This window comes from Oncorhynchus mykiss, chromosome 17 (assembly GCF_013265735.2).
Source record: "Oncorhynchus mykiss isolate Arlee chromosome 17, USDA_OmykA_1.1, whole genome shotgun sequence".
In the NCBI taxonomy this organism is placed as follows: domain Eukaryota; kingdom Metazoa; phylum Chordata; class Actinopteri; order Salmoniformes; family Salmonidae; genus Oncorhynchus; species Oncorhynchus mykiss.
Genome location: NC_048581.1, coordinates 17088141 through 17113916, shown reverse-complemented (window position 1 = coordinate 17113916; position 25776 = coordinate 17088141). Strand labels below are relative to the sequence as shown.

Sequence of the window (25776 nt, the reverse complement as noted above, 5' to 3'; positions counted from 1 at the left end):
GCATTCAACACCATAGTACCCTCAAAGCTCATCACCAAGCTAAGGATCCGGGGACTAAACACCTCCCTCTGCAACTGGATCCTGGACTTCCTGACAGGCCACCACCAGGAGGTGAGGGTAGGTAGCAACACATCTGCCACGCTGATCCTCAACACTGGAGCTCCACAGTGGTGCATGCTCAGTCCCCTCCTGTACTCCCTGTTCACCCACGACTGCATGGCCAGGCACGACTCCAACACCATCATTAAGTTTGCTGACGACACAACAGTGGTAGGCCTGATCACCGACAACGACAAGACAGCCTATAGGGAGGAGGTCAGAGACCTGGCCGGGTGGTGCCAGAATAACAACCTATCCCTCAACGTAACCAAGACTAAGGAGATGATTGTGTACTACAGGAAAAGGAGCACCGAGCACATCCCCATTCTCATCGACGGGGCTGTAGTAGAGCAGGTTGAGAGCTTCAAAATCCTTGGTGTCCACATCAACAACAAACTAGATTTGTCCTAACACACCAAGACAGTCGTGAAGAGGGCACGACAAAGCCTATTCCCACTCAGGAAACTAAAAAGATTTGTCATGGGTCCTGAGATCCTCAAAAGGTTCTACAGCTGCAACATCAAGAGCGGTTGCATCACTGCCTGGTACGGCAATTGCTCGGCCTCCGACCGCAAGGTACTTCAGAGGGTAGTGCGTACGGCCCAGTACATCACTGGGGCAAATCTGCCTGCCATCCAGGACCTCTACACCAAGCGGTGTCAGAGGAAGGCCCTAAAAATTGTCAAAGACCCCAGCCACCCCAGTCATAGACTGTTCTCTCTACTACCGCATGGCAAGCGGTACCGGAGTGCCAAGTCTAGGACAAAAAGGCTTCTCAACAGTTTTTACCTCCAAGCCATAAGACTCCTGAACAGGTAAGCAAATGGTTACCCGGACTATTTGCATTGTGTTCCCCCTCCCCAACCCCTGCTGCTACTCTCTGTTTACCTTATATGCATAGTCACTTTAACTATACATTCATGTACATACTACCTAAATTGGCCCGACCAACCAGTGCTCCCGCACATTGGCTAACCGGGCTATCTGCATTGTGTCCCACCACCCGCCAACCCCTCTTTTTACGCTTCTGCTACTCTCTGTTCATCATATATGCACAGTCACTTTAACGATACCTACATGTACATACTATCTCAATACGCCTGACTAACAGCTGTCTGTATATAGCCTTGCTACTCTTTTTTCAAATGTATTTCTACTGTTGTTTTATTTCTTTACTTACCGACACACACACACACACACACACACACACACACACACACACCTTTTTTTTCTTTTTTTCCCGCACCATTGGTTAGAACCTGTAAGTAAGGTCTACACCCGTTGTAATCGGCGCATGTGACAAATTAACTTTGATTTGATTTGATTTGTATGGAATGGCTGATTTCTACCCCGACCTTAGTGATGTAAAAAAACACATGGCAACTCAAAAACAAACTCAAAAGGCAAAGCCTTATAACAGTTCCACCCAAAACAATCTGCCATTTATGGTTAAAAATTGACTCTGCAATAAAGCTGAGGCTACCATGGCATTCGCTATCGCTGAACACTGTTCCATGCTGGCATGTGATCACATTGGAGAAGCATGTAGAGCTGCTTTCTCAGACTCCACTGCTGTTACCTACTTCAAAATGCACAGGACAAAGTGCACAGAAATGATTCATGTGTTCTAGCACCATACTTTCTGAACAAGTTGGTTGCAGATGTGGGTGACCAGATGTGGGTGACCAGATGTGGGTGACCAGATGTGGGTGACCAGACGTTGGTGACCAGACGTTGGTGACCAGATGTGGGTGACCAGATGTTGGTGACCAGATGTGGGTGACCAGATATGGGTGACCAGATATGGGTGACCAGATGTGGGTGACCAGACGTTGGTGACCAGATGTGGGTGACCAGATGTTGGTGACCAGATGTGGGTGACCAGCGTTTCAGTCTCCTCCTCGATGAGTCCACGGATGTAAGTGTTTCTAAGTACCTGGGAGTTGTGATAAGGTACTTTAGTGACACCAAGCAGACAATTGTATCAACATTTCTGGGGTTTGTTGAGTTGGAGGGAGGAGATGCCAAATCTATGGCCCGTGCTGTTGTGGCTTTCCTCAGTGTTATCTTAAAGAGAAACTCCTGGAGATAGGGACTGACAATGCCTCTTATGACAGGGATTAACAATGGGGTCCATAAAGTGCTGAAGGAGGAGTATGGCCTCATCTGGTTCTTATTCGCTGTGTGTGCCACTCTCTGCAGCTTGCTGTAAGTCAGGCTTCCAATGACACCATCCCCCGTAGTGTGGAGTACTTGGTACGAGAGACTTATAACTGGTTTTCAGTGTCTCCAAAGCACAGGGAGGCCTACAAGGCCATATATGAAACCATCAGCTGTGGGGAGAAACCTTTACAGATAACCAAGGTGTGTGCCACACGTTGGCTCTCCATTGAATCCGTGGTTTCACACATTTTGGACCGGTGGGAGGAGCTTAGGCTGCATTTCGCAGTCACCAAGTCCAGTGAACACTGCTACATGGCTGAGGGTTTATATGTACAGTGAACACTGCTACATGGCTGAGGTTTTATATGTACAGAGATCCTTAAAACATATTGTATCTGACTTTTTTGAAGTCAGTGCTGGGTGAGGTACAGTAGTGCTGGGTGAGGTACAGTAGTGCTGGGTGAGGTACAGTAGTGCTGGGTGAGGTATAGTAGTGCTGGGTGAGGTACAGTAGTGCTGGGTGAGGTACAGTAGTGCTGTGTGAGGTACAGTAGTGCTGGGTGAGGTACAGTAGTGCTGGGTGAGGTACAGTAGTGCTGGGTGAGGTACAGTAGTGCTGTGTGAGGTACAGTAGTGCTGGGTGAGGTACAGTAGTGCTTGGTGAGAGCAAGTAGATCCTCTTAAGCTACTTGCCAGCTTGGTTAGCCTTATCAAGTCTGTGAGCAGCAGGGTGCTGAATCCACTGGCAAATGTTGATGTACACAAAGAGCCAATAGATGGATACATCAGTCCCATACCGTACCTTGGTTAAATTTTTGAGTCAAAGGCAGCTGAGCTCCACCTTGCGCCCGAGGATGAAAACAATGTCCGAAAGTGGTATGTAGCCTTCACCATCTCCCTCACTAATGAGTTGAGGGTGAGACTGCCGGACAACATTGAAGCGGTGTGTAGCCTTCACCATCTCCCTCACTAATGAGTTGAGGGTGAGACTGCCGGACAACATCGAAGCATTGTGTAGCCTTCACCATCTCCCTCACTAATGAGTTGAGGGTGAGACTGAAGGACAACATCGAAGCATTGTGTAGCCTTCACCATCTCCCTCACTAATGAGTTGAGGGTGAGACTGAAGGACAACATCGAAGCATTGTGTAGCCTTCACCATCTCCCTCACTAATGAGTTGAGGGTGAGACTGAAGGACAACATCGAAGCATTGTGTAGCCTTCACCATCTCCCTCACTAATGAGTTGAGGGTGAGACTGAAGGACAACATCGAAGAATAGCAGTACATGTCAGTTTTCAATGTGGAGGAAACTCTAAAGCACAATAAGAGCCCTGGAGAAATAGAAAACATAGCCAAGCTCCTTGGCTACTCCCCTGCAGAGATAAACAAGATTGTCCAGCAATGGCGTGCCATCCATCTTAGTAAATGGAATGAGACAAAAAACAAACTGAGCTTCTGGAGTGAGATTTGGAAGTTCAGGGATGCAGCTGATATCAACCCGTTTCAAGAACTTGCCATGGCCACTGTGTCTGTGTTGTCCTTGCCACAGTCGAATGCTGAAGTCGAGAGAGTATTCAGCCAGATGAGTGTGGTAAAAATCTAACTTAGAAATCGGATGTCCTTGCAGACCCTTAACTCCATCCTGTACATTCGATATGGACTGAAGCTGTCTGGTGAGGCTTGCTATGAGCACCAGCTGCCTGATAATGTTTTGCATCTTTTTGGCTCATCAGCTGCTTACTCATTTAAGTCAGCTCCCTCAGTTGCTGAACCTGCCATAGAGAGCCTTGACCAAAAAGACGATGACCCACTCTTTCTGTGAGCCAGTACAGCCTGTGTGTGTGGAGGGGGGGTCTGGAAAAAACAACCATTAACCTCAATTAGGGCCAGACTAGTTACCATCATTTTCTCACATTGACAGTTTTTTCTGTTGTTTTGGTCTAATTAGATTGTTAATGTAAATTGTATACAAAAAAAATGTAATAAATGTTACGGTTAAAAATGTTCATGTTTTACTGTGACCTGTTGTAGTCTCCTAAGGTTAAAAACAAAACCAAATTAAGAAAACTAAACTAAAAAAAAAAACGTAAAAAAAAAAAAATAATAAGAAAATAAGAAACTCCGCCAGAGTTTCTCTTTTGGGTCACTTTTGTTGGTCCCAAGCCCGGATAAAGGAGGAGGGTTGTAATTGTGACATAAAAAAACAAGAATCGACAGACGAAAGTTCATTTGTAGTTCTAAACATATTTAGGGTATTTTTTACTGACTTTTTATCTCTCCCACAACGTTATTCCTCTCTTCTGCAGCATCCATCACAATTACATGCACATGGCCAATTATGCAAATTAGGTGATGATGTCATTTAGCGACTTCTAGCGACTTTTAGGACAGCCAATAGCTACTTTCCTTACTGAGGAGTTGGCAACACTGAATTCGCTATGGCCCATTGGAGAGTCATGTGCAGGTAGTTTGTCATAGCCGGGAAAGAGAGAGAAGAGGGAAAACTGAGTTGAGGGGGAAGACTTACATAGACTTTGGCAGTCTAATTTTCGCTTCTAATAATCTTAGGACACAACAGGGATGGCATTTAGGAGATAGAATTTAGGCCTACCTACTATAGAAAATTATGATAGAAATGATGGCCTGTCAAGCATTGAATATTTTATAGATATGAATCTACCTGTGTGTATTCAAATTATGTTGATTAGCTATTCTAAAATATGGGATGCATGTTCTATTGAAAATATCACTACATAAAACAATTCTTAATACCTTACTGGCTCTAACAAGGGAATAAAATTCAGCTGGCTAATTGCTAGAATAATGGTCTACAGTCAATGAACGCTTCCATCTAGCGGTAATTAAGGGAACAGTCACGTTGGGCTCAAATTGACGTCAACTCTCTTACGTTAACACAGCTGGCCAATGACAGCGCAGATATCGATACGTGCTTGTTGGTTGGATCAGTGAGAGCGTTTCTGCTCAGGTTGCTAGGAAACGCGTCGTGTCCATGTTGCCGAGGCGGAAGGAAGATTCTGTAGCTTAAAATTAAAAACACAAAGCAGTTTTGAAGATTCTGCTAATATATTTATTTGTTTGTACGCTGCCATGGTGAAATTAAGAGCAAGGTGCCTTCTTGTAGGTAAGATTTAGAAATGTATTCGTTGCTAAGAAGTTGATTTGGGAATGACAACGTCTGTACTGTAAAGATGTAACTGAGAGTTAGGCTAGCTTGCAAAACTTTGGATAGGACAGAGTAGCTAACTAGCTAAGTTAGAAAAGGCCCTAGATAGCTAACAGTTTTACAAGCATTTGCAAGTTACATAACTCTAGAATTACACGTTTGAGTAGAGTAAACATGGAAGAGACGTATGTAATTCTATCAATTCAATTTCAATTCATGGGGCTTTATTGTCATGGGAAACATGTTTACATTGCCAAAGCAAGTGAAATAGATCATAAACAAAAGTTAAATAAACAAAAAAACATTTACAGTAAACATTACACAAATGTCAAATGTCATATTATGTCTATATACAGTGTTGAAATGATGTGCAAATAGTTCAAGTACAAAAGGGAAAATAAATAAACATAAATATAGATTGTATTTACAATGGTGTTTGTTCATCTCTCTGTCTCTCTGACTCTCTCTCTCGCCACCCTTCCCCTCTTCAGGAGATCCAGCAGTGGGGAAAAGTGCTCTCTCTCAGATGTTCCGGAGTGATGGCGCACACTTCCAGAAGAACTACAGTATGGTGAGAAAATAACTTTGAGACACACACACACACACACACACACTGGCCTCTCTCTAGCCTGGTCTCCCAGAACTGTTTGTTTGTGCTCTTGCCAACTCAGATTCTTCACTTAAAATGTATGCCAAACAAAAACCATTGATTTCAAAGTTTAACAAATCATACAACTCTATGCACAAGGACTACTTTTAACAATATGTACTGAACATTTTACCAAAACACATTTACTGGAAGAACTGTGTTGATATTCCAACAACTGTTAAATATCTGCTCAGAATTATGATTCAATGATGTCTGCAGAAATTATGGGTTGTCAGCTATGACATGACTCATTGACCACACACACTGCATAACAACAACGCACTGGTGTGAGTGTGTGCGTTGTGACGCACCGGTCTAAGTGAACAGAGACAAATCAAATCACATTTTATTTGTCACATGCACCGAATACAACTTTAGTAGACTTTACTGTGAAATGCTCATCCCAACGATGCAGAGTAAAACAAATAATTGAAATACAAAGTAATAATAATAGTAACACAAGGAGTTAAATCCACTAGAATGGAGTTCTATACAGGGAGTATTAGTATTAGTATTAGTATTTGAGGTAGATACAGCTGAAGTCATTTTACATACACCTTAGCCAAATACATTTAAACTCAGTTTTCCACAATTCCTAAAATGTAATCCTTGCAAAAATTCCCTGTCTTAGGTCAGTTAGGATCACCACTTTATTTACAAAATGTGAAATCTCAGAATAATAGTAGAGAGAATGATTTATTTCAGCTTTTATTTCTTTCATCACATTCCCAGTGGTTCAGAAGTTTACATACAGTCAATTAGTATTTGGTAGCATTGCCTTTAAATTGTTTAACTTAGGTCAAATGTTTTGGGTAGCCTTCCACAAGCTTCCCACAGTAAGTTGGGTGAATTTTGGCCCATTTCTCCTGACAGAGCTGGTGTAACTTAGTCAGGTTTGTCGGCCTCCTTGCTCACACACACTTTTTCAGTTCTGCCCACACATTTTCTATAGGATTTGAGGTCAGGGCTTCGTGATGGCCACTCCAATACCTTGACTTTGTTGTCTTTAAGCCATTTTGCCACAACTTTGGAAGTATGCTTGGGGTCATTGTCCATTTGGAAGACCCATTTGCGACCAAGCTTTAACTTCCTGACTGATGTCTTGAGATGTTGCTTCAATATATCCACATCATTTTCCTACCTCATGATGCCATCTATTTTGTGATGTGCACCAGTCCCTCTTGCAGCAAAGCACCCCCACAACATGATGCTGCCACCCACGTGCTTCACGGTTGGGATGGTGTTCTTCGGCTTGCAAGCGTCCCCCTTTTTCCTCCAAACATAACGATGGTCATTATGGCCAAACAGTTCTATTTTTGTGTCATCAGACTAGAGGACATTTCTCCAAAAAGTACGATCTTTGTCCCCATGTGCAGTTGCAAACCGTAGTCTGGCTTTTTTTATTGCGGTTTTTGAGCAGTGGCTTCTTCCTTTCTGAGCAGCCTTTCAGGTTATGATGATATAAGACTTGTTTTACTGTGGATATAGATACTTTTGTACCTGTTTCCTCCAGCATCTTCACAATGCCCGTTGCTGCTGTTTTGGGATTGATTTGCACTTTTCGCACCAAAGTACGTTCATGTCTAGGAGACAGAACGCATCTCCTTCCTGAGTGGTATGATGGCTGCATGGTCCCACGGTGTTTATACTTGCGTACTATTGTTTGTACAGATGAACGTGATACCTTCAGGCGTTTGGAAATTGCTCCCAAGGATGAACCAGACTTGTGGAGGTCTACAACTTATTTTCTGAGGTCTTGTCTGATTTCTTTTGATTTTCCCATGATGTCATGCAAAGAGGCACTGAGTTTGAAGGTAGGCCTTGAAAAACATCCACAGGTACACCTCCAATTGATTCAAAGGATGTCAATTAGCCTATCAGAAGCTTCTAAAGACATGACATCATTTTCTGGAATTTTCCAAGCTGTTAAAGACACAATCACTGGAATTGTGATACATTGAATTATAAGTGAAATAATCTGTCTGTAAACAATTGTTGGAAAAATGACTTGTGTCATGCACAAAGTAGATGTCCTAACCGACTTGCCAAAACTATAGTTTGTTAACAAGAAATTTGTGGAGTGGTTGAAAAACGAGTTTTAATGACTCCAACCTAAGTGTATGTAAACTTCTGACTTCAACTGTATGTACATGGGTAAAGTGACTAGGCATGAGGATAGATAATAATACGAGTAAAATAAATAACAGAGTAGCTGCAACAATTTATGAGTGTAAAAGTGTGTGTGTGTGTGTGTTTGTGTGTGTGTGTGTGTGTGTGTGGGGGGGGTCTCTCTGTAAACTAGGGCACCAGTGAGGAGTTCCTACACTGGACGAGTTGTTACAGCTGTTGATAAGTCATTATAATAATCTGACAATGTTTTTCATGTCATTACATTAAGATATAAGGGGGGGGGGGGGGTCAAATCAAATCAAATTTTATTTGTCACATACACATGGTTAGCAGATGTTAATGCGAGTGTAGCGAAATGCTTGTGCTTCTAGTTCCGACAATGCAGTAATAACAAGTAATCTAACTAACAATTCCAAAACTACTGTCTTGTACACAGTGTAAGGGGATAAAGAATATGTACATAAGGATATATGAATGAGTGATGGTACAGAGCAGCATAGGCAAGATACAGTAGATGGTATCGAGTACAGTATGTACAAATGAGATGAGTATGTAAACAAAGTGGCATAGTTTAAAGTGGCTAGTGATACATGTATTACATAAGGATACAGTCGATGATATAGAGTACAGTATATACGTATGCATGTGAGATGAATAATGTAGGGTAAGTAACATTATATAAGGTAGCATTGTTTAAAGTGGATCATAGCTATACAATTCACCAGTTTATTTAAAACCTATGTTTAACCCTTTCTCATGGTTGTCGTCTTGATGGATTTGTCCTAAATGGTGTGACATAAAACATGACTTTTCTGTCCTTGCGTTCATGTCAGTCTAAGTTGTTATATCATGTATTAACCATTAATCAGTTCAATCAGACATCGAACTTGAACCCTGTAAGAGTCCTGGATCTAGCTGTCAAACTGTTTTTTGTATAGTGATCTCAGAAATGCACTGCAACTACGTTAACATTGTGTGTCTCCTTATGTTACAGGGTGAAAACAGTTTTCATGGGCTCAACAAATCCCACATAGAATGCTTCTAACTGAAAGAATGATCATACCTTGATGCGTCAAACCTAAATTGAGGCTGTCATTAACATGGTTCTTCAATAGTTATGTATAATACATGTTGGATGCACATTTTTGGTGTCGAGCTGTTTAATTACGCCGTGATCAGTTCACACATCATCATCTGATCCAGGATGGAATATTCCGAATGACAGTCAAGTTACAAACAGCTGTTGTGATAGCCTATGTCATGCTACAACAGCCCAGGTGATGAACAGCTGTTGTGATAGCCTATGTCATGCTACAACAGCCCAGGTGATGAACAGCTGTTGTGATAACCTATGCCATGCTACAACAGCCCAGGTGATGAACAGCTGTTGTGATAGCCTATGCCATGCTACAACAGCCCAGGTGATGAACAGCTGTTGTGATAACCTATGCCATGCTACAACAGCCCAGGTGATGAACAGCTGTTGTGATGGCCTATGCCATGCTACAACAGCCCAGGTGATGAACAGCTGTTGTGATAGCCTATGCCATGCTACAACAGCCCAGGTGATGAACAGCTGTTGTGATAGCCTATGCCGTGCTACAACAGCCCAGGTGATGAACAGCTGTTGTGATAGCCTATGCCATGCTACAACAGCCCAGGTGATGAACAGCTTTTGTGATAGCCTATGCCATGCTACAACAGCCCAGGTGATGAACAGCTGTTGTGATTGCCTATGCCATGCTACAACAGCCCAGGTGATGAACAGCTGTTGTGATAGCCTATGCCATGCTACAACAGCCCAGGTGATGAACAGCTGTTGTGATAGCCTATGCCATGCTACAACAGCCCAGGTGATGAACAGCTGTTCTGATAACCTATGCCATGCTACAACAGCCCAGGTGATGAACAGCTGTTGTGATTGCCTATGCCATGCTACAACAGCCCAGGTGATGAACAGCTGTTGTGATAGCCTATGCCATGCTACAACAGCCCAGGTGACGAACAGCTGTTGTGATAGCCTATGCCATGCTACAACAGCCCAGGTGATGAACAGCTGTTGTGATAGCCTATGCCGTGCTACAACAGCCCAGGTGCTGAAAAAAAGGTGTTCCTGAGGAATGTCCAGAATGTTTTGGTGTCTCATTCCTTACTCCGGTGAAGACAGTTGTGTCTGGATTCACATTGGATCTATTATCCCTATAGCGAATCAATGTTTCTCGTCTGTTGTAGTTTTGTAGTCTGCTTGATTTACAGCAGGATGTCGTTAGATTTAACAGAGAAAGCATCAAGGTAATGAGTTTGTGTTTTCGTGTCTCAAACTGGACCCTTACTGTGCCTAATTGTGTAGGATAGGCGAGTGCGCAACACCCAACTCTATTCCTATGAATTACTCTGGATATAATGACAACAAATGACATAGCCTAGTGGGCTCATTCACAATATTTATTTTATTTCACCTTTATTTAACCAGGTAGGCAAGTTGAGAACAAGTTCTCATTTACAACTGCGACCTGGCCAAGATAAAGCAAAGCAGTTTGACACATACAACAACACAGAGTTACACATGGAGTAAAACAAACATACAGTCAATAATACAGTAGAAAAATAAGTCTATATACAATGTGAGCATGTGAGGTGAGATAAGGGAGGTAAAGGCAAAAAAAGGCCATGGTGGCAAAGTAAATACAATATAGCAAGTAAAACACTGGAATGGTAGATTTGCAGTGGAAGAATGTGCAAAGTAGAGATAGAAATAATGGGGTGCAAAGGAGCAAAATAAATACAGTAGGGAAAGGGGTAGTTGTTTGGGCTAAATTATAGGTGGGCTATGTACAGGTGCAGTAATCTGTGAGCTGCTCTGACAGCTGGTGCTTAAAGCTAGTGAGGGAGATAAGTGTTTCCAGTTTCAGAGATTTTTGTAGTTCGTTCCAGTCATTGGCAGCAGAGAACTGGAAGGAGAGGCGGCCAATGGAATAATTGGTTTTGGGGGTGACCAGAGAGATATACCTGCTGGAGCGCGTGCTACAGGTGGGTGCTGCTATGGTGACCAGCGAGCTGAGATAAGGGAGAACTTTACCTAGCAAGGTCTTGTAGATGACCTGGAGCCAGTGGGTTTGGCGACGAGTATGAAGCGAGGGCCAGCCAACGAGAGCGTACAGGTCGCAGTGGTGGGTAGTATATGGGGCTTTGGTGACCAAACAGATGGCACTGTGATAGACTGCATCCAATTTATTGAGTAGGGTATTTGGAGGCTATTTTGTAAATGACATCGCCAAAGTCGAGGATTGGTAGGATGGTCAGTTTTACAAGGGTATGTTTGGCAGCATGAGCTATGAGCTCGTAATGAAATAACATGACAAATACATTTTGGTTTCCATGTTACACCTGCAATTTTAAACAATACAAGGGGTTTGAAGTAGCCTAGTGGAACTTGGATCTCAGAAATTAATCATATCTAATGCGGGCTTCAACTTGGCTTTCCAAACAAATCCTTCCATTACAAAAGGAACCTGGCTTTCTAAAAACAGAGATGGTGAGGTTAATGCTACCGCTATTGATGGCTTTATTATGTGTGCCTGCGTAGGCCACAGAGTCTACAGAAACATCACTATTTATTTAGTCAGGACACATTATTCTCACACATTTTAGAATATAATAATAATGACAAAATCAATGCATTGGCAAGTCCTAAAACGTGTTATTCTGAAAGTGGTAATGGCATACTTTTGACACTTTTTGCATGCTTTTTGGGGGGTTGGCTGTGTGTGTGGGGGGGGGGGGGGGGGGGGGGGGGTTCTATATTAAGCCCTATATGTACATAAATTAAAATGATTGCATTTGAGTAATTTAGCAGACGCTCTTATCCAGAGTGACTAACAGGAACGATTAGGTTTAAGTGCCTTGCTCAAGGGCACATCGACAGATATTTCATTTAGTCGGCTCGGGATTCAAACCAGCAACCTTTCGATTACTGGCCAAACGCTCTTATCAAATCGGCTACCTGCCACACAATTGTATAACAATGAGGTCCTTGAAAATTACAATGAAGTGCTTGAAAAAGTCCCTAAAACTAGTTGAATTTGACTTGTCAATGTCTGTATGAACCCTGCTTAAAGGATGAATAGTCCTAGGCCTATGTCGTGTCTTTGGCATCATTAAACTGAAGATGAATCTTTAGCAAATAACTCTCTGTAATTATTATTACGCGATTAAATTGATTAATCATGTAACTGTAATTAACTAGGAAGTACTAGGGGCACCAGATTATAAAGTTAGAATATTCCTAATATAACTTTCAGATATTTTCATATCTGATCAAAAGTCTTCTGACTAATGAATTCTTCTTTACCTCACGTTAGTCTCATTCCAAACGTCGTAAATTGTTGGTTATCTGCACGCACCCAGTCTTCACTATGAGTCATCCATACATCAATTGTCTTAAATAATTTATTTACTAACTAAGTAATTCACAGAAATGCATAAACAAACAGTAGATAGTTACAAGGAAATGATAATGCCGTTTCCCTAGTGGGATAAACCGATATCGCGGCTTGGTGGACACAAAGGGAAGTGGGGGTCAACTGAGATGAGACACTACAAAGTTGATCATTATAACAATTGAAATGCTAATCCTTTGCACATGAACTCTCACTCATTCGGGAATAATTGCAATCAATATATATATTTGCGCTCAGTGTGTCGTCGGGATCTCCGTTGAAAAGTTTGTTTCTGTTGGAGAGTCTGTCCGTCCTCTCTGTCGCGGTTAGAATGGATTGTTCAGAGTGGCATTCATTCATGTCGTTATAGAATAGATGTTTCGGCGGTTGTCAGTCTTCGCGTTCAATGATACCGAATTCCTAGCTGCAGATTAGTAATTCATATCAAAGACTTGTTCTTATTCTGTCGGTATCGATAGTCTAAGAGTTTAACCACGTGGGATGGTTAAAAGATTCAGCAGTCTGGTCTCAAACCTTGGCCCTCTCGTTATCGAGGTAAGCTGGTCTGCAACCTTTGTCCTCCTGTAATTGAGAGAAACATGGTCTGTTGAGAAATTCTCAAGGTGGGGGTTTTATTCGGGAAGAGCAGAAAGGGGCCTGGCCCATGACGCCAGACCATAACTGTGATCATGGGCGGTCCTCTGATTTAGTTAAACTCCAAAGGGAATTGGAGTTTCCTTCATTAAACAGTCCAAAATCCCATTAGACAATTTCGCAAACAGTATCATCCTCACTCATTCATCTTATACAAAAATGAGATGTAAGCCTCATATCTGAGGTTATTGTATAAACAGCATTATGGTTATGTGGCCGTATTGTCTCCCATGAGTTTCACAAAATTGTACCAAACGGACCAATTCGTAGCTATATTCATCACCGATCTTTTATACCTTCTCCAGAACATAAATGTTGTTCGGACCTCAAGTTCTGTGAGGTGGAAGAAATTCCTTTGTTCTCTCTATGAAAACTCACTCTCTCTCTATACTGTGGCCATGAGGAGATAATCTCCTCCAGGAATTTACGACGTGAGGTCACAGCAGCCTAAGTGTAGGAGACAGAGAGAGGGAGATGGTGCTCGCTGTACCCAAAGAGGACAACGCCATGACACCTATGTTGTTGTAAGTGGACGTATGGGACAATTTCCATATATATTCCTCTAAGTACACATGTGGAACTGCATAAAAATGATTAACATTTTGAAATGTTGATCCCAAAGTCACACATTGCATTCCATTTTTTATGGAAATACTCATATACAGTTTAGTAGTGTGCATAAAGTCAGTGCAGATAGGTTCAGTGCAGATAGTCTGGGTAACCATTTAATGAACTGTTTTGGAGTCTGATGTCTATTTAGGGGTTAGAAGCTGTAGCCGATGCTCCGGTACCATTTGCCGGACAGTGTCAGATTGAACAGTCTATGGCATGGGTGGTTGAAGTCTGACAATTTTCCAGTCCTTTCTCTGACACTGCCTGATATAGAGGTCCTGGATGGCAGGGAGCTTGGCCTCAGTGATGTACTGAGCTGTCCACACCACCCTCTGTAGTGATTTGCGTTCGAGGTCGCTGCATTTGCCATACCAAGCGGTGATGCAGCCAGTCAAGATGCTCTCAATGGTGCAGCTGTATAACTTTTTGAGGATCTGAGGGCTCATGCCAAATCTTTTCTGCCTCCTGAGGGGGAAGATGCACTGCCGTGCCCTCTTCACGACTGTGTGGAACATGATAATTCATTAGTGATGTGGACACTAAGAAACTTGAAGCTCTCGACCCGCTCCACTACAGCTCCGTCAAAGTGAAGAGATCACTTTGGGGAACATTATTATGATACAACACACACGTACGCACGCACGCACAGCATGTGAATGTTACCCAGACTCCAACTAACTGGGTTCAGTCTGTTGGACTAAAGGTTATAGGCAGACAGACAGACAGACAGGAAGCAGCATCCGGTCCGCAGCCATTCCATTCTCCTCACGTTCTCTTCCTCTCAAATGTCAGACGGCCTGTTAGGTTACCTACCAACCAATCTGATCCGCAATTTATTCCGGACAGTCTCTCTCTCTCACTCACTCACTCACTCACACACACACACACGCACACACACACACAATTCACAACACACCCAACCAAGCTTTATGTATTCTGTACAGGCTCTCATTGACATTCCACTGAGAGAGAGCCTTCCCAATTCCCATGATGCATCACATCAGCTCATTACTCCGTCTCCGTATTAGCTGGTTGGAATATCGCTGAGGAAGAGTGTGTGGGCGTGCGTGCACAGTTGGATGCAGTCTTTTGTGTGTGTGTGTGTGTGTGTGGAGGTGGGCTGCAGTCTTGCACACAAATCAAATTGTATTGGTAACATACACATATGTAGCAGGTGTTATTGCGGGTATAGCGAAATGCTTATGTTCCTAGCTCCAACAGTGAAGTAATATCTGGCATTATAAAACAATACACACAATCTAAAGTAAAATAATGTAATTAAGAAATATAGAAATATTAGGATGAGCAATGCCAGAGTCCGGAATATAAATATAGATGTATATGATGGGATGTATAGACATGGACAGTATCTCAATAGAATGTGTTGTATGTATGTAGAATATGTAGGATAGAATATGTCGTATACACAGTCATGGCCAAAAGTTTTGAGAATGACACAAATATTAATTTCCACAAGGTTTGCTGCTTCAGTGTCTTTAGATATTTTTGTCAGATGTTACTATGGAATACTGAAGTATAATTACAAGCATTTCATAAGTGTCAAAGGCTTTTATTGACAATTACATGAAGTTGATGCAAAAACTCAATATTTGCAGTGTTGACCCTTCTTTTTCAAGACCTCTGCAATCTGCCCTGGCATGCTGTCAATTAACTTCTGGGCCACATCCTGACTGGTGGCAGCCCATTCTTGCATAATCAATGCTTGGAGTTTGTGGGTTTTTGTTTGTCCACCAGCCTCTTGAGGATTGACCACAAGTTCTCAATGGGATTAAGGTCTGGGGGGTTTCCTGGCCATGGACCCAAAATATTGATGTTTTGTTCCCCAAGCCACTTAGTTATCACTTTTGCCTTATGGCAAGGTGCTCCATCATGCTGGAAAAGGCATTGTTCGTCACCAAACTGTTCCTGGATGGTTTGGAGAAGTTGCTCTCGGAGGATATGTTGGTACCATTCTTTATTCATGGGTGTGTTCTTAGGCAAAATTGTGAGTCAGCCCACTCCCTTGGCTGAGAAGCAACCCCACACATGAATGGTCTCAGGATGCTTTACTGTTGGCATGACACAGGACTGATGGTAGCGCTCACCTTGTCTTCTCCGGACAAGCTTTTTTCCGGATGCCCCAAACAATCGGAATGACTTTACCCCAGAAAATGACTTTACCCCAGTCCTCAGCAGTCCAATCCCTGTACCTTTTGTAGAATATCAGTCTGTCCCTGATGTTTTTCCTGGTGAGAAGTGGCTTCTTTGCTGCACTTCTTGACACCAGGCCATCCTCCAAAAGTCTTCGCCTCACTGTGCGTGCTGATGCACTCACACCTGCCTGCTGCCATTCCTGAGCAAGCTCTGTACTGGTGGTGCCCCGATTCCGCAGCTGAATCAACTTCAAGAGACGGTCCTGACGCTTGTTGGACATTCTTGGGCGCCCGGAAGCCTTCTTCACAACAATTGAATCGCTCTCCTTGAAATTCTTGATGATCCGATAAATGGTTGATTTAGGTGCAATCTTACTGTCAGCAATACCCTTGCCTGTGAAGCCCTTTTTGTGCAAAGCAATGATGATGGAATGTGTTTCCTTGCAGATAACCATGGTTGACAGAGGAAGAACAATGATTCCAAGCACCACCCTCCTTTTGAAGCTTCCAGTCTGATATTTGAACTCAATCAGTATGACAGAGTGATCTCCAGCCTTGTCCTCATCAACACTCACACCTGTGTTAACGAGATAATCACTGACATGATGTCAGCTTGTCCTTTTGTGGCAGGGCTGAAATGCAGTGGAAATGTTTTTTGGGGGGATTCAGCTCATTTGCATGGCAAAGAGGGACTTTGCAATTAATTGCAATTCGTCTGATCACTCTTCATAACATTCTGGAGTATATGCAAATTGCCATCATTCAAAATGAGGCAGCAGACTTTGAAAATTAATATTTGTGTCATTCTGGAAACTTTTGGCCACGACTGTACAGTTGAAGTCGGAAGTGTACATACATGTTAGCCAAATACATTTAAACTCAGTTTTTCACAATTCTTGAAATTGAATCTGAGTAAAAAATCCCTCTTAGGTCAGTTAGGATCAACACTTTATTTTAAAAATGTGAAATGTCAGAATAATAGTTGAGAGAATGCTTTTATTTATTTCATCACTTTCCCAGAGGGTTAGAAGTTTACATACATTAGCCCATTCCTCCTGACAGAGCTGGTGTAACTGAGTCAGGTTTGTAGGCCTCCTTGCTCGCGCACGCCTTTTCAGTTCTGCCTGCCATCCAGGACCTCTACACCAGGCGGTGTCAGAGGAAGGCCCTAAAAATTGTCAAAGACCCCAGCCACCCCAGTCATAGACTGTTCTCTCTACTACCGCATGGCAAGCGGTACCGGAGTGCCAAGTCTAGGACAAAAAGGCTTCTCAACAGTTTTTACCCCCAAGCCATAAGAATCCTGAACAGGTAATCAAATGGTTACCTGGACTATTTGCATTGTGTGCCTCCCCAAACCCTCTTTTTATTTTTACGCTGCTGCTACAATATTTGCATTGTCACTTTAACTATACATTCATGTACATACTAACCCAATTGGGCCAACCAACCAGTGCTCCCGCACATTGGCTAACCGGGCTATCTGCATTGTGTCCCGCCACCCACCAACCCCTCTTTTACACTACTGCTACTCTCTGTTCATCATATATGCATAGTCACTTTAACCATATCTGCATGTACATACTACCTCAATCAGCCTGACTAACCGGTGTCTGTATGTAGCCTCGACTTCAGTGTTATGTGTGTAAGTTAGTCATGCTCCAAGACTTGGGCTCAGATGAGTAGAGCAGTGAGCAGTGCAGTGTTTGACAGTGGTGGAAAAAGTACCAAATTGTCATACTTCTGTAAAAGTATAGATTCCTTAATAGAAAGTTACTCAAGTAAAAGTGAAAGTCGCCCAGTAAAATACTACTTGAGTAAAAGTCAAAAAATATTTGTTTTTAAATATACTTAAGTATCATAAGTAAATGTAATTGGTCAAATATACGTATACATTTCAAAAGTAGAAGTAAAAGTATGAATGATTTAAACGCAAAGCAGACGACACCATTTTCTTGTTTTTTAAATGTACGGATAGCCAGGGGCCCACTCCAACACTCAGACATTATTTACAGATAGCCAGGGGCACACTCCAACACTCAGACATTATTTACAGATAGCCAGGGGCCCACTCCAACACTCAGACATTATTTACAGATAGCCAGGGGCACACTCCAACACTCAGACATTATTTACAGATAGCCAGGGGCCCACTCCAACACTCAGACATTATTTACAGATAGCCAGGGGCCCACTCCAACACTCAGACATTATTTACAGATAGCCAGGGGCACACTCCAACACTCAGACATTATTTACAGATAGCCAGGGGCACACTCCAACACTCAGACATTATTTACAGATAGCCAGGGGCCCACTCCAACACTCAGACATTATTTACAGATAGCCAGGGGCACACTCCAACACTCAGACATTATTTACAGATAGCCAGGGGCACACTCCAACACTCAGACATTATTTACAGATAGCCAGGGGCACACTCCAACACTCAGACATTATTTACAGATAGCCAGGGGCCCACTCCAACACTCAGACATTATTTACAGATAGCCAGGGGCACACTCCAACACTCAGACATTATTTACAGATAGCCAGGGGCACACTCCAACACTCAGACATCATTTACAGATAGCCAGGGGCACACTCCAACACTCAGACATTATTTACAGATAGCCAGGGGCACACTCCAACACTCAGACATTATTTACAGATAGCCAGGGGCACACTCCAACACTCAGACATTATTTACAGATAGCCAGGGGCACACTCCAACACTCAGACATTATTTACAGATAGCCAGGGGCCCACTCCAACACTCAGACATTATTTACAGCTAGCCAGGGGCACACTCCAACACTCAGACATTATTTACAGATAGCCAGGGGCACACTCCAACACTCAGACATTATTTACAGATAGCCAGGGGCACACTCCAACACTCAGACATTATTTACAGATAGCCAGGGGCACACTCCAACACTCAGACATTATTTACAGATAGCCAGGGGCCCACTCCAACACTCAGACATTATTTACAGATAGCCAGGGGCACACTCCAACACTCAGACATTATTTACAGATAGCCAGGGGCACACTCCAACACTCAGACATTATTTACAGATAGCCAGGGGCACACTCCAACACTCAGACATTATTTACAGATAGCCAGGGGCACACTCCAACACTCAGACATTATTTACAGATAGCCAGGGGCACACTCCAACACTCAGACATTATTTACAGATAGCCAGGGGCACACTCCAACACTCAGACATTATTTACAGATAGCCAGGGGCCCACTCCAACACTCAGACATTATTTACAGATAGCCAGGGGCACACTCCAACACTCAGACATTATTTACAGATAGCCAGGGGCACACTCCAACACTCAGACATTATTTACAGATAGCCAGGGGCACACTCCAACACTCAGACATTATTTACAGATAGCCAGGGGCACACTCCAACACTCAGACATTATTTACAGATAGCCAGGGACACACTCCAACACTCAGACATTATTTACAGATAGCCAGGGGCACACTCCAACACTCAGACATTATTTACAGATAGCCAGGGGCACACTCCAACACTCAGACATTATTTACAGATAGCCAGGGGCACACTCCAACACTCAGACATTATTTACAGATAGCCAGGGGCACACTCCAACACTCAGACATTATTTACAGATAGCCAGGGGCACACTCCAACACTCAGACATTATTTACAGATAGCCAGGGGCACACTCCAACACTCAGACATTATTTACAGATAGCCAGGGACACACTCCAACACTCAGACATTATTTACAGATAGCCAGGGGCACACTCCAACACTCAGACATGATTTACAGATAGCCAGGGGCACACTCCAACACTCAGACATTATTTACAAAAGATGATTTTGTGTTTAGTGAGTCCGCCAGACCATAAGCAGTAGGGATTACCATGTGTTCTCTTGATAAGTGCGTGAATTTCACAATTATCCGGTCCTGCTAAGCATTCAAAATGTAACAATACCTTTTGGTTGCCAGGGAAAATGTATGGAGTTAAAAGTACAATGTTTTCTATATGAATGTAGTGAAGTAAAAGTTGTCAAAAATCTAAATAGTAAAGTACGTATACCCAAATAACTACTTAAGTAGTACTTTAAAGTATTTTTTACTTACGTACTTTAAACCACTGGTGCTTGGTCCAAATGGCACCCTATTCCCTATCTACCCCATAAGGCTTTGGACAAAAATAGTGCACTATATAGGGAATAGGGTGCCATTTGGAAAGGAACTTCAGTGATTATAATATATATAATATAGATCAATATATGCCATTTATCCAAAGCGACTTACAGTCATGCGTGCATATATTTTAGGTATGAGTGGTCTCGGGAATCGAACCTACTACCCTGCTGTTGCAAGTGCCATGCTAGTACCAACTGAGCTACAAAGGACCAAATGAAAATACTACCTTCCTTTTTTTCTTCAAGGTTATCACAGATCTAGAACTGGATAGGTGTCGTGTGTCAAAGTACACACACACACCAGGGCTGCACTATATGGGAAAAAAATATTATTTGTATTTTTTTACTAAGTATTACGATTAGGATTTGACGTGCAATACAGTGCCTCGCAAAAGTATTCATCCCCCTTGGCGTTTTTCCTATTTTGTTGCATTACAACCTGTAATTTGAATGGATTTTTATTTGGATTTCATGTAATGGACATACACACATTAGTGCAAATTGGTGAAGTGAAAAAAATATATATACTGTATATAATGTATATGTTTTTAAGTGGAAAAGTGGTGCGTGCATATGTATTCACCCCCTTTACTATGAAGACACTAAATAAGATCAGGTGCAACCCATTACCTTCATAAGTCACATAATTAGTTAAATAAAGTCCCCCTTTGTGCAATCTTAGTGTCACATGATCTGTCACATGATCTCAGTATATATACACCTGTTCTGAAAGGCCCCAGAGTCTGCAAGACCACCAAGCATGCGGCACCAGGAAGACCAAGAAGCTCTCCAAACAGGTCAGGGAGTTGTGGAGAAGTACAGATCAGGGTTGGGTTATATGAAAATATCAGAAACTTTGAACATCCCACGGAGCACCATTAAATCCATTATTTAAAAATGGAAAGAATATGGGACCACAACAAACCTGACAAGAGAGGGCCGCCCACCAAAACCCACGGACCAGGCAAGGAAGGCATTAATCAGAGAGGCAACAAAGAGATCAAAGATAACCCTGAAGGAGCTGTAAAAGCTCCACAGCGGAGATTGGAGTATCTGTCCATAGGACCACTTTAAGCTGTACACTCCACAGAGCTGGACTTTATGGAAGAGTGTCCAGAAAAAAACCATTGCTTAAAGAAAAAAAATGAGCAAACACGTTTGGTGTTCGCCAAAAGGCATGTAGGAGACTCCCCAAACATATGGAAGAAGGTACTCTGGTCAGATGAGACTAAAATTGAGCTTTTTGGCCATTAAGGAAAATGCAAACCCAACACCTCTCATCACCCCGAGAACAACATCATGCTGTGGGGATGTTTTTCATCAGCAGGGACTGGGAAACTGTTCAGAATTGAAGGAATGATGGATGGCGCTAAATACAGAAAAATTATTGAGGGAAACCTGTTTCAGTCTTCCAGGGGTTTGAGACTGGGACAGAGGTTCACCTTCCAGCAGGACAATGGCCCTAAGCATACTGATAAAGCAACACGAGTGGTTTAAGGGGAAACATTTAAATGTCTTGGAATAGCCTAGTCAAAGCCCAGACCTCAATCCAATTGAGAATCTGTGGTATGACATAAAGATTGCTGTACACCAGTGGAACTCATCCAACTTGAAGGAGCTGGAGCAGTTTAGCCTTGAAGAATGGGCATAAATCCCAGTGGCTCGATGTGCCAAGCTTATAGAGACATACCCCAACAGTCTTGCAGATGTAATTGCTGGATGGGTGGTTGGGTGGGGGGAGGTGAACACTTTCGCAATCCACTGTATAAATCAAAACACTTGGGTGGAGTGTTGGGATCCTAGAAATAGAATGATTTATATTAAGAAGAAAAGTGGAAAGCAGCATCGTTCTTGTTTGGAACAATCTGTTGACTGGATTTGACCCAGCAGAACAGAATGTATAGTGAATCTAACAGCGAGGGGGAGGAGTGGTGCTGCTTGAGTGACAAGGCTAGTTGTGTGTCGGAGGCAAGCGGAGTAAAAACACCAAAACTATAAATTAGGGCGGTGTGCAGCCTTAAAACACACCCACCCACTCTTCCTCCGCTTCCTGTGTCAAAATACGTTTACGTTGTTGTGTGGTTGTTTTGTGATGATTGGGTTTACGTTGTTGTGTGGTTGTTTTGTGATGATTGGGTTTACGTTGTTGTGTGGTTATTTTACGATGGTTGCGTTGTGGTTGTGTGATGATGGCTGGTTGTAGGTTGTTGCGTGATGATGGTTGGATTTAGGTTGTGTTGTGCCTGTTGTGTGATGGTTGGGCTTAGGTTGTTGTGTGGTTGTTTTCTAGACGGCTGGAGTGGAACTGGTTGTGAAGTCAGTGAACATCCCAGAGACCAGCGACAGTGTGGTGAGTACACGCTCCCTAGACTGACTCCCACACTCCCTCTATATTGGCTAGAAGCTAGGCTGTTTACAGAAGCCACCAATCTGGAGTTGTTTCATACCGAAAATAACTTTGTGATGATTGACAGTATTTCTCTTTCTCTCTCCCTCTCAGGAACTGTACATCTTTGACTCTGCCGGGAGGGAAACCTTTGTTGAAGCATGTGAGAAGTTGGTGAGGCCCACTACTTATCTACTCTTCAAAGTTACAAAGGATTCACGACTTTACCTCTTCCCTCTCTCATCCCTCTCTCTTCACATCTCTCTTCCCTCTCTCATCCCTCTCTCTTCACATCTCTCTTCCCTCTCTCATCCCTCTCTCTTCACATCTCTCTTCACATCTCTCTTCCCTCTCTCTTCACATCTCTCTTCCCTCTCTCATCCCTCTCTCTTCACATCTCTCTTCCCTCTCTCTTCACATCTCTCTTCCCTCTCTCATCCCTCTCTTCACATCTCTCATACCTCTCTCTTCACATCTCTCTTCCCTCTCTCATCCCTCTCTCTTCACATCTCTCTTCCCTCTCTCATCCCTCTCTTCACATCTCTCTTCCCTCTCTCTTCACATTTCTCTTCCCTCTCTCATCCCTCTCTCTTCACATCTCTCTTCCCTCTCTCTTCACATCTCTCTTCACATCTCTCTTCCCTCTCTCTTCACATCTCTCTTCCCTCTCTCATACCTCTCTCTTCACATCTCTCTTCCCTCTCTCATCCCTCTCTCTTCACATCTCTCATCCCTCTCTTCACATCTCTCTTCCCTCTCTCTTCACATCTCTCTTCCCTCTCTCATCCCTCTCTTCACATCTCTCTTCACATCTCTCTTCCCTCTCTCATCCCTCTCTCTTCACATCTCTCTTCCCTCTCTCATCCCTCTCTTCACATCTCTCTTCCCTCTCTCTTCACATTTCTCTTCCCTCTCTCATCCCTCTCTCTTCACATCTCTCTTCCCTCTCTCTTCCCTCTCTCTTCACATCTCTCTTCACATCTCTCTTCACATCTCTCTTCCCTCTCTCATACCTCTTTCTTCCTCTCTCTTTTGCTGAATGTTAAATGAATGCAATATTCAATGTTTCCACCCCCCTCTTTCACCCTCCATCACCGCCTCTCGATCTCTCTCTCTTTCACTCCCCCTTCTTTCGCCCTCTCTCACCCCCTCTCTCCACATCCCTCCCTCTATCCCTCTACAGTGGGGCCAGCCGTCTGTGTTGTGTCTGGTGTTTGACGTGAGCAGTGAGCTGTCATTCAGTAACTGTGGTCGCTGGCTGGAGAGGGTCAGGGCCCACTGCCAGGGTCTGCACATCCCAGGTACCACACACCTCAGCTCTGACCCCCTGTATCTGGAGGTACTTGATCTTAGTATGTGTGTGTGTGTGTGTGTGTGTGTGTGTGTGTGTGTGTGTGTGTGTGTGTGTGTGTGTGTGTGTGTGTGTGTGTGTGTGTGTGTGTGTGTGTTTGTTGTTGTTGTTGTTGTTGTGACGTTCAGGTGTGTTGGTGGGTAACAAGTCGGACCTGTCCTCGCGGAAGGAGGTGGAGACCTCGGTGGCCCAGGAGTGGGCCCAAAGCCAGGGGCTGCAGTACCACGAGACGTCCGCTGTGAGTGCACCCACACCTGGACACAACAGACAAGCTCATAGGCTTCTGGAGCCAAAGTGCCAACACCAAGTCCAAAAACAGTATACCCTCTAACAAAGCGATGATTAAAATGTTTCTCATTCTGTGTGTGTGTATGGCATCTGTATTGCAGAAGGAGATGGAGAACTGTGAAGCTCCCTTTCTGAGTCTAGCCCAGCTGTTCCACGCTCTCTACCAAGACAGACTACAGACCATACAGAATCTGGCCTAACATTCTAATACCTGGCCTAACATTCTAGAATCTGGCCTAACATTCTAGAACCTGGCCTAACATTCTAGAGCCTGGCCTAACATTCTAGAACCGGGCCTAACATTGTAGAACCTGCAGAATAGAATCTGGCCTAACACATATAAATATCTATTATATTGTATATATTCTGTTTCTATGGCCTCTAGAAAGGATATATGGATTATATTTCTATGGATTCTAGGACCTGGCCCAATGTTCTAGAACTTGGCCCAACATTCCCTAAGTGAAAAATACTGCCTCTGACAGTGAGACATCCACCTTACATTGGGGTGGAGATTAAGATGAAACTGTATGCAGGAGAACATGATAACTTGTATTAAAGTTTGTGATTTCTGTACAGTATTCTGATTGCTAGAGTTTTGCATATGGGGGACCTTTCCATCCCTCTCTCCCTCCATCACCCACTCTCTCTCTCCTTTACTCTCTTCTCTCCATCCCTCTCTCCCTCCATCACCCACTCTCTCCTCTCCATCCCTCTCTCTCTCCATCACCCACTCTCTCTCCTTTACTCTCTCCTCTCCATCCCTCTCTCCCTCCATCACCCACTCTCTCTCTCCTTTACTCTCTCCTCTCCATCCCTCTCTCCCTCCATCACCCACTCTCTCTGTCTCTCTCTACCCCCCGCCCCTCCTCTCTCCATCTGTCTCTCTTTCTGCATTTGCAGCTGGAGACCTTCACATAATTTCCATCATTTCCAAACCCGTTTGTTGTTTATTCGTTAACAACCCTGTAATTACTGTTTTAATGACCCTCCTCTCATTGTAACGGGGTCAGACCCACTGCCTATTATAGCCTCTCATGTCTAACACACACACACACACACACACACACTATGCTACGAGGCCTCTATTGAACTAGGCTGACAGTCCGCCTCAAAGCCACTCATTCATGGTGATTGAATCTCATATTATGACCCGCATTAAAATAGACTGCTGCCTTGGAATTCTGTTCCCATAACTACTGAGGGTATAATGACATGTTGAGGGTTATTAGTTATGCCACTGTTATGGTAACTGTTGTTTTAATACAGTATGTGGGTTTATGGTTTAGTCTTTAATGTTAAATATATGGTTAATCTGTAGCGAACTATGCCATCTTAAATAAAATGACATTTAATAGATGCAATCTTAAATATATTATAAATATTGATTGGTTTTCTAGTGTAAAATAGAGAGCCATGATGAGTTGGGGGGAGGATTTAAGTAGTCGGTTCCACACATTGACA

General features: G+C 43.2%; 1 protein-coding gene across 2 annotated transcripts; it reads left to right on the top strand.

Annotated features, from left to right (window-relative positions):
- Nucleotides 1–5249: 5249 nt before the first annotated feature.
- LOC110495066 (intraflagellar transport protein 27 homolog) lies at nt 5250–24893 on the top strand. 2 transcript variants are annotated; one of them, XM_036949158.1, is made up of 7 exons: nt 5250–5406; nt 5940–6019; nt 22578–22637; nt 22788–22847; nt 23857–23974; nt 24153–24262; nt 24414–24893. In XM_036949158.1, the coding sequence occupies exons 1-7, from the start codon at nt 5373–5375 to the stop codon at nt 24510–24512; spliced, it is 561 nt and encodes a 186-aa protein (XP_036805053.1). In that variant the 5' UTR covers nt 5250–5372; the 3' UTR covers nt 24513–24893. The 2 variants fall into 2 exon arrangements, with proteins under 2 accessions (XP_036805053.1, XP_036805054.1); XM_036949159.1 differs by having other exon boundaries at nt 5255–5402.
- Nucleotides 24894–25776: the final 883 nt, after the last annotated feature.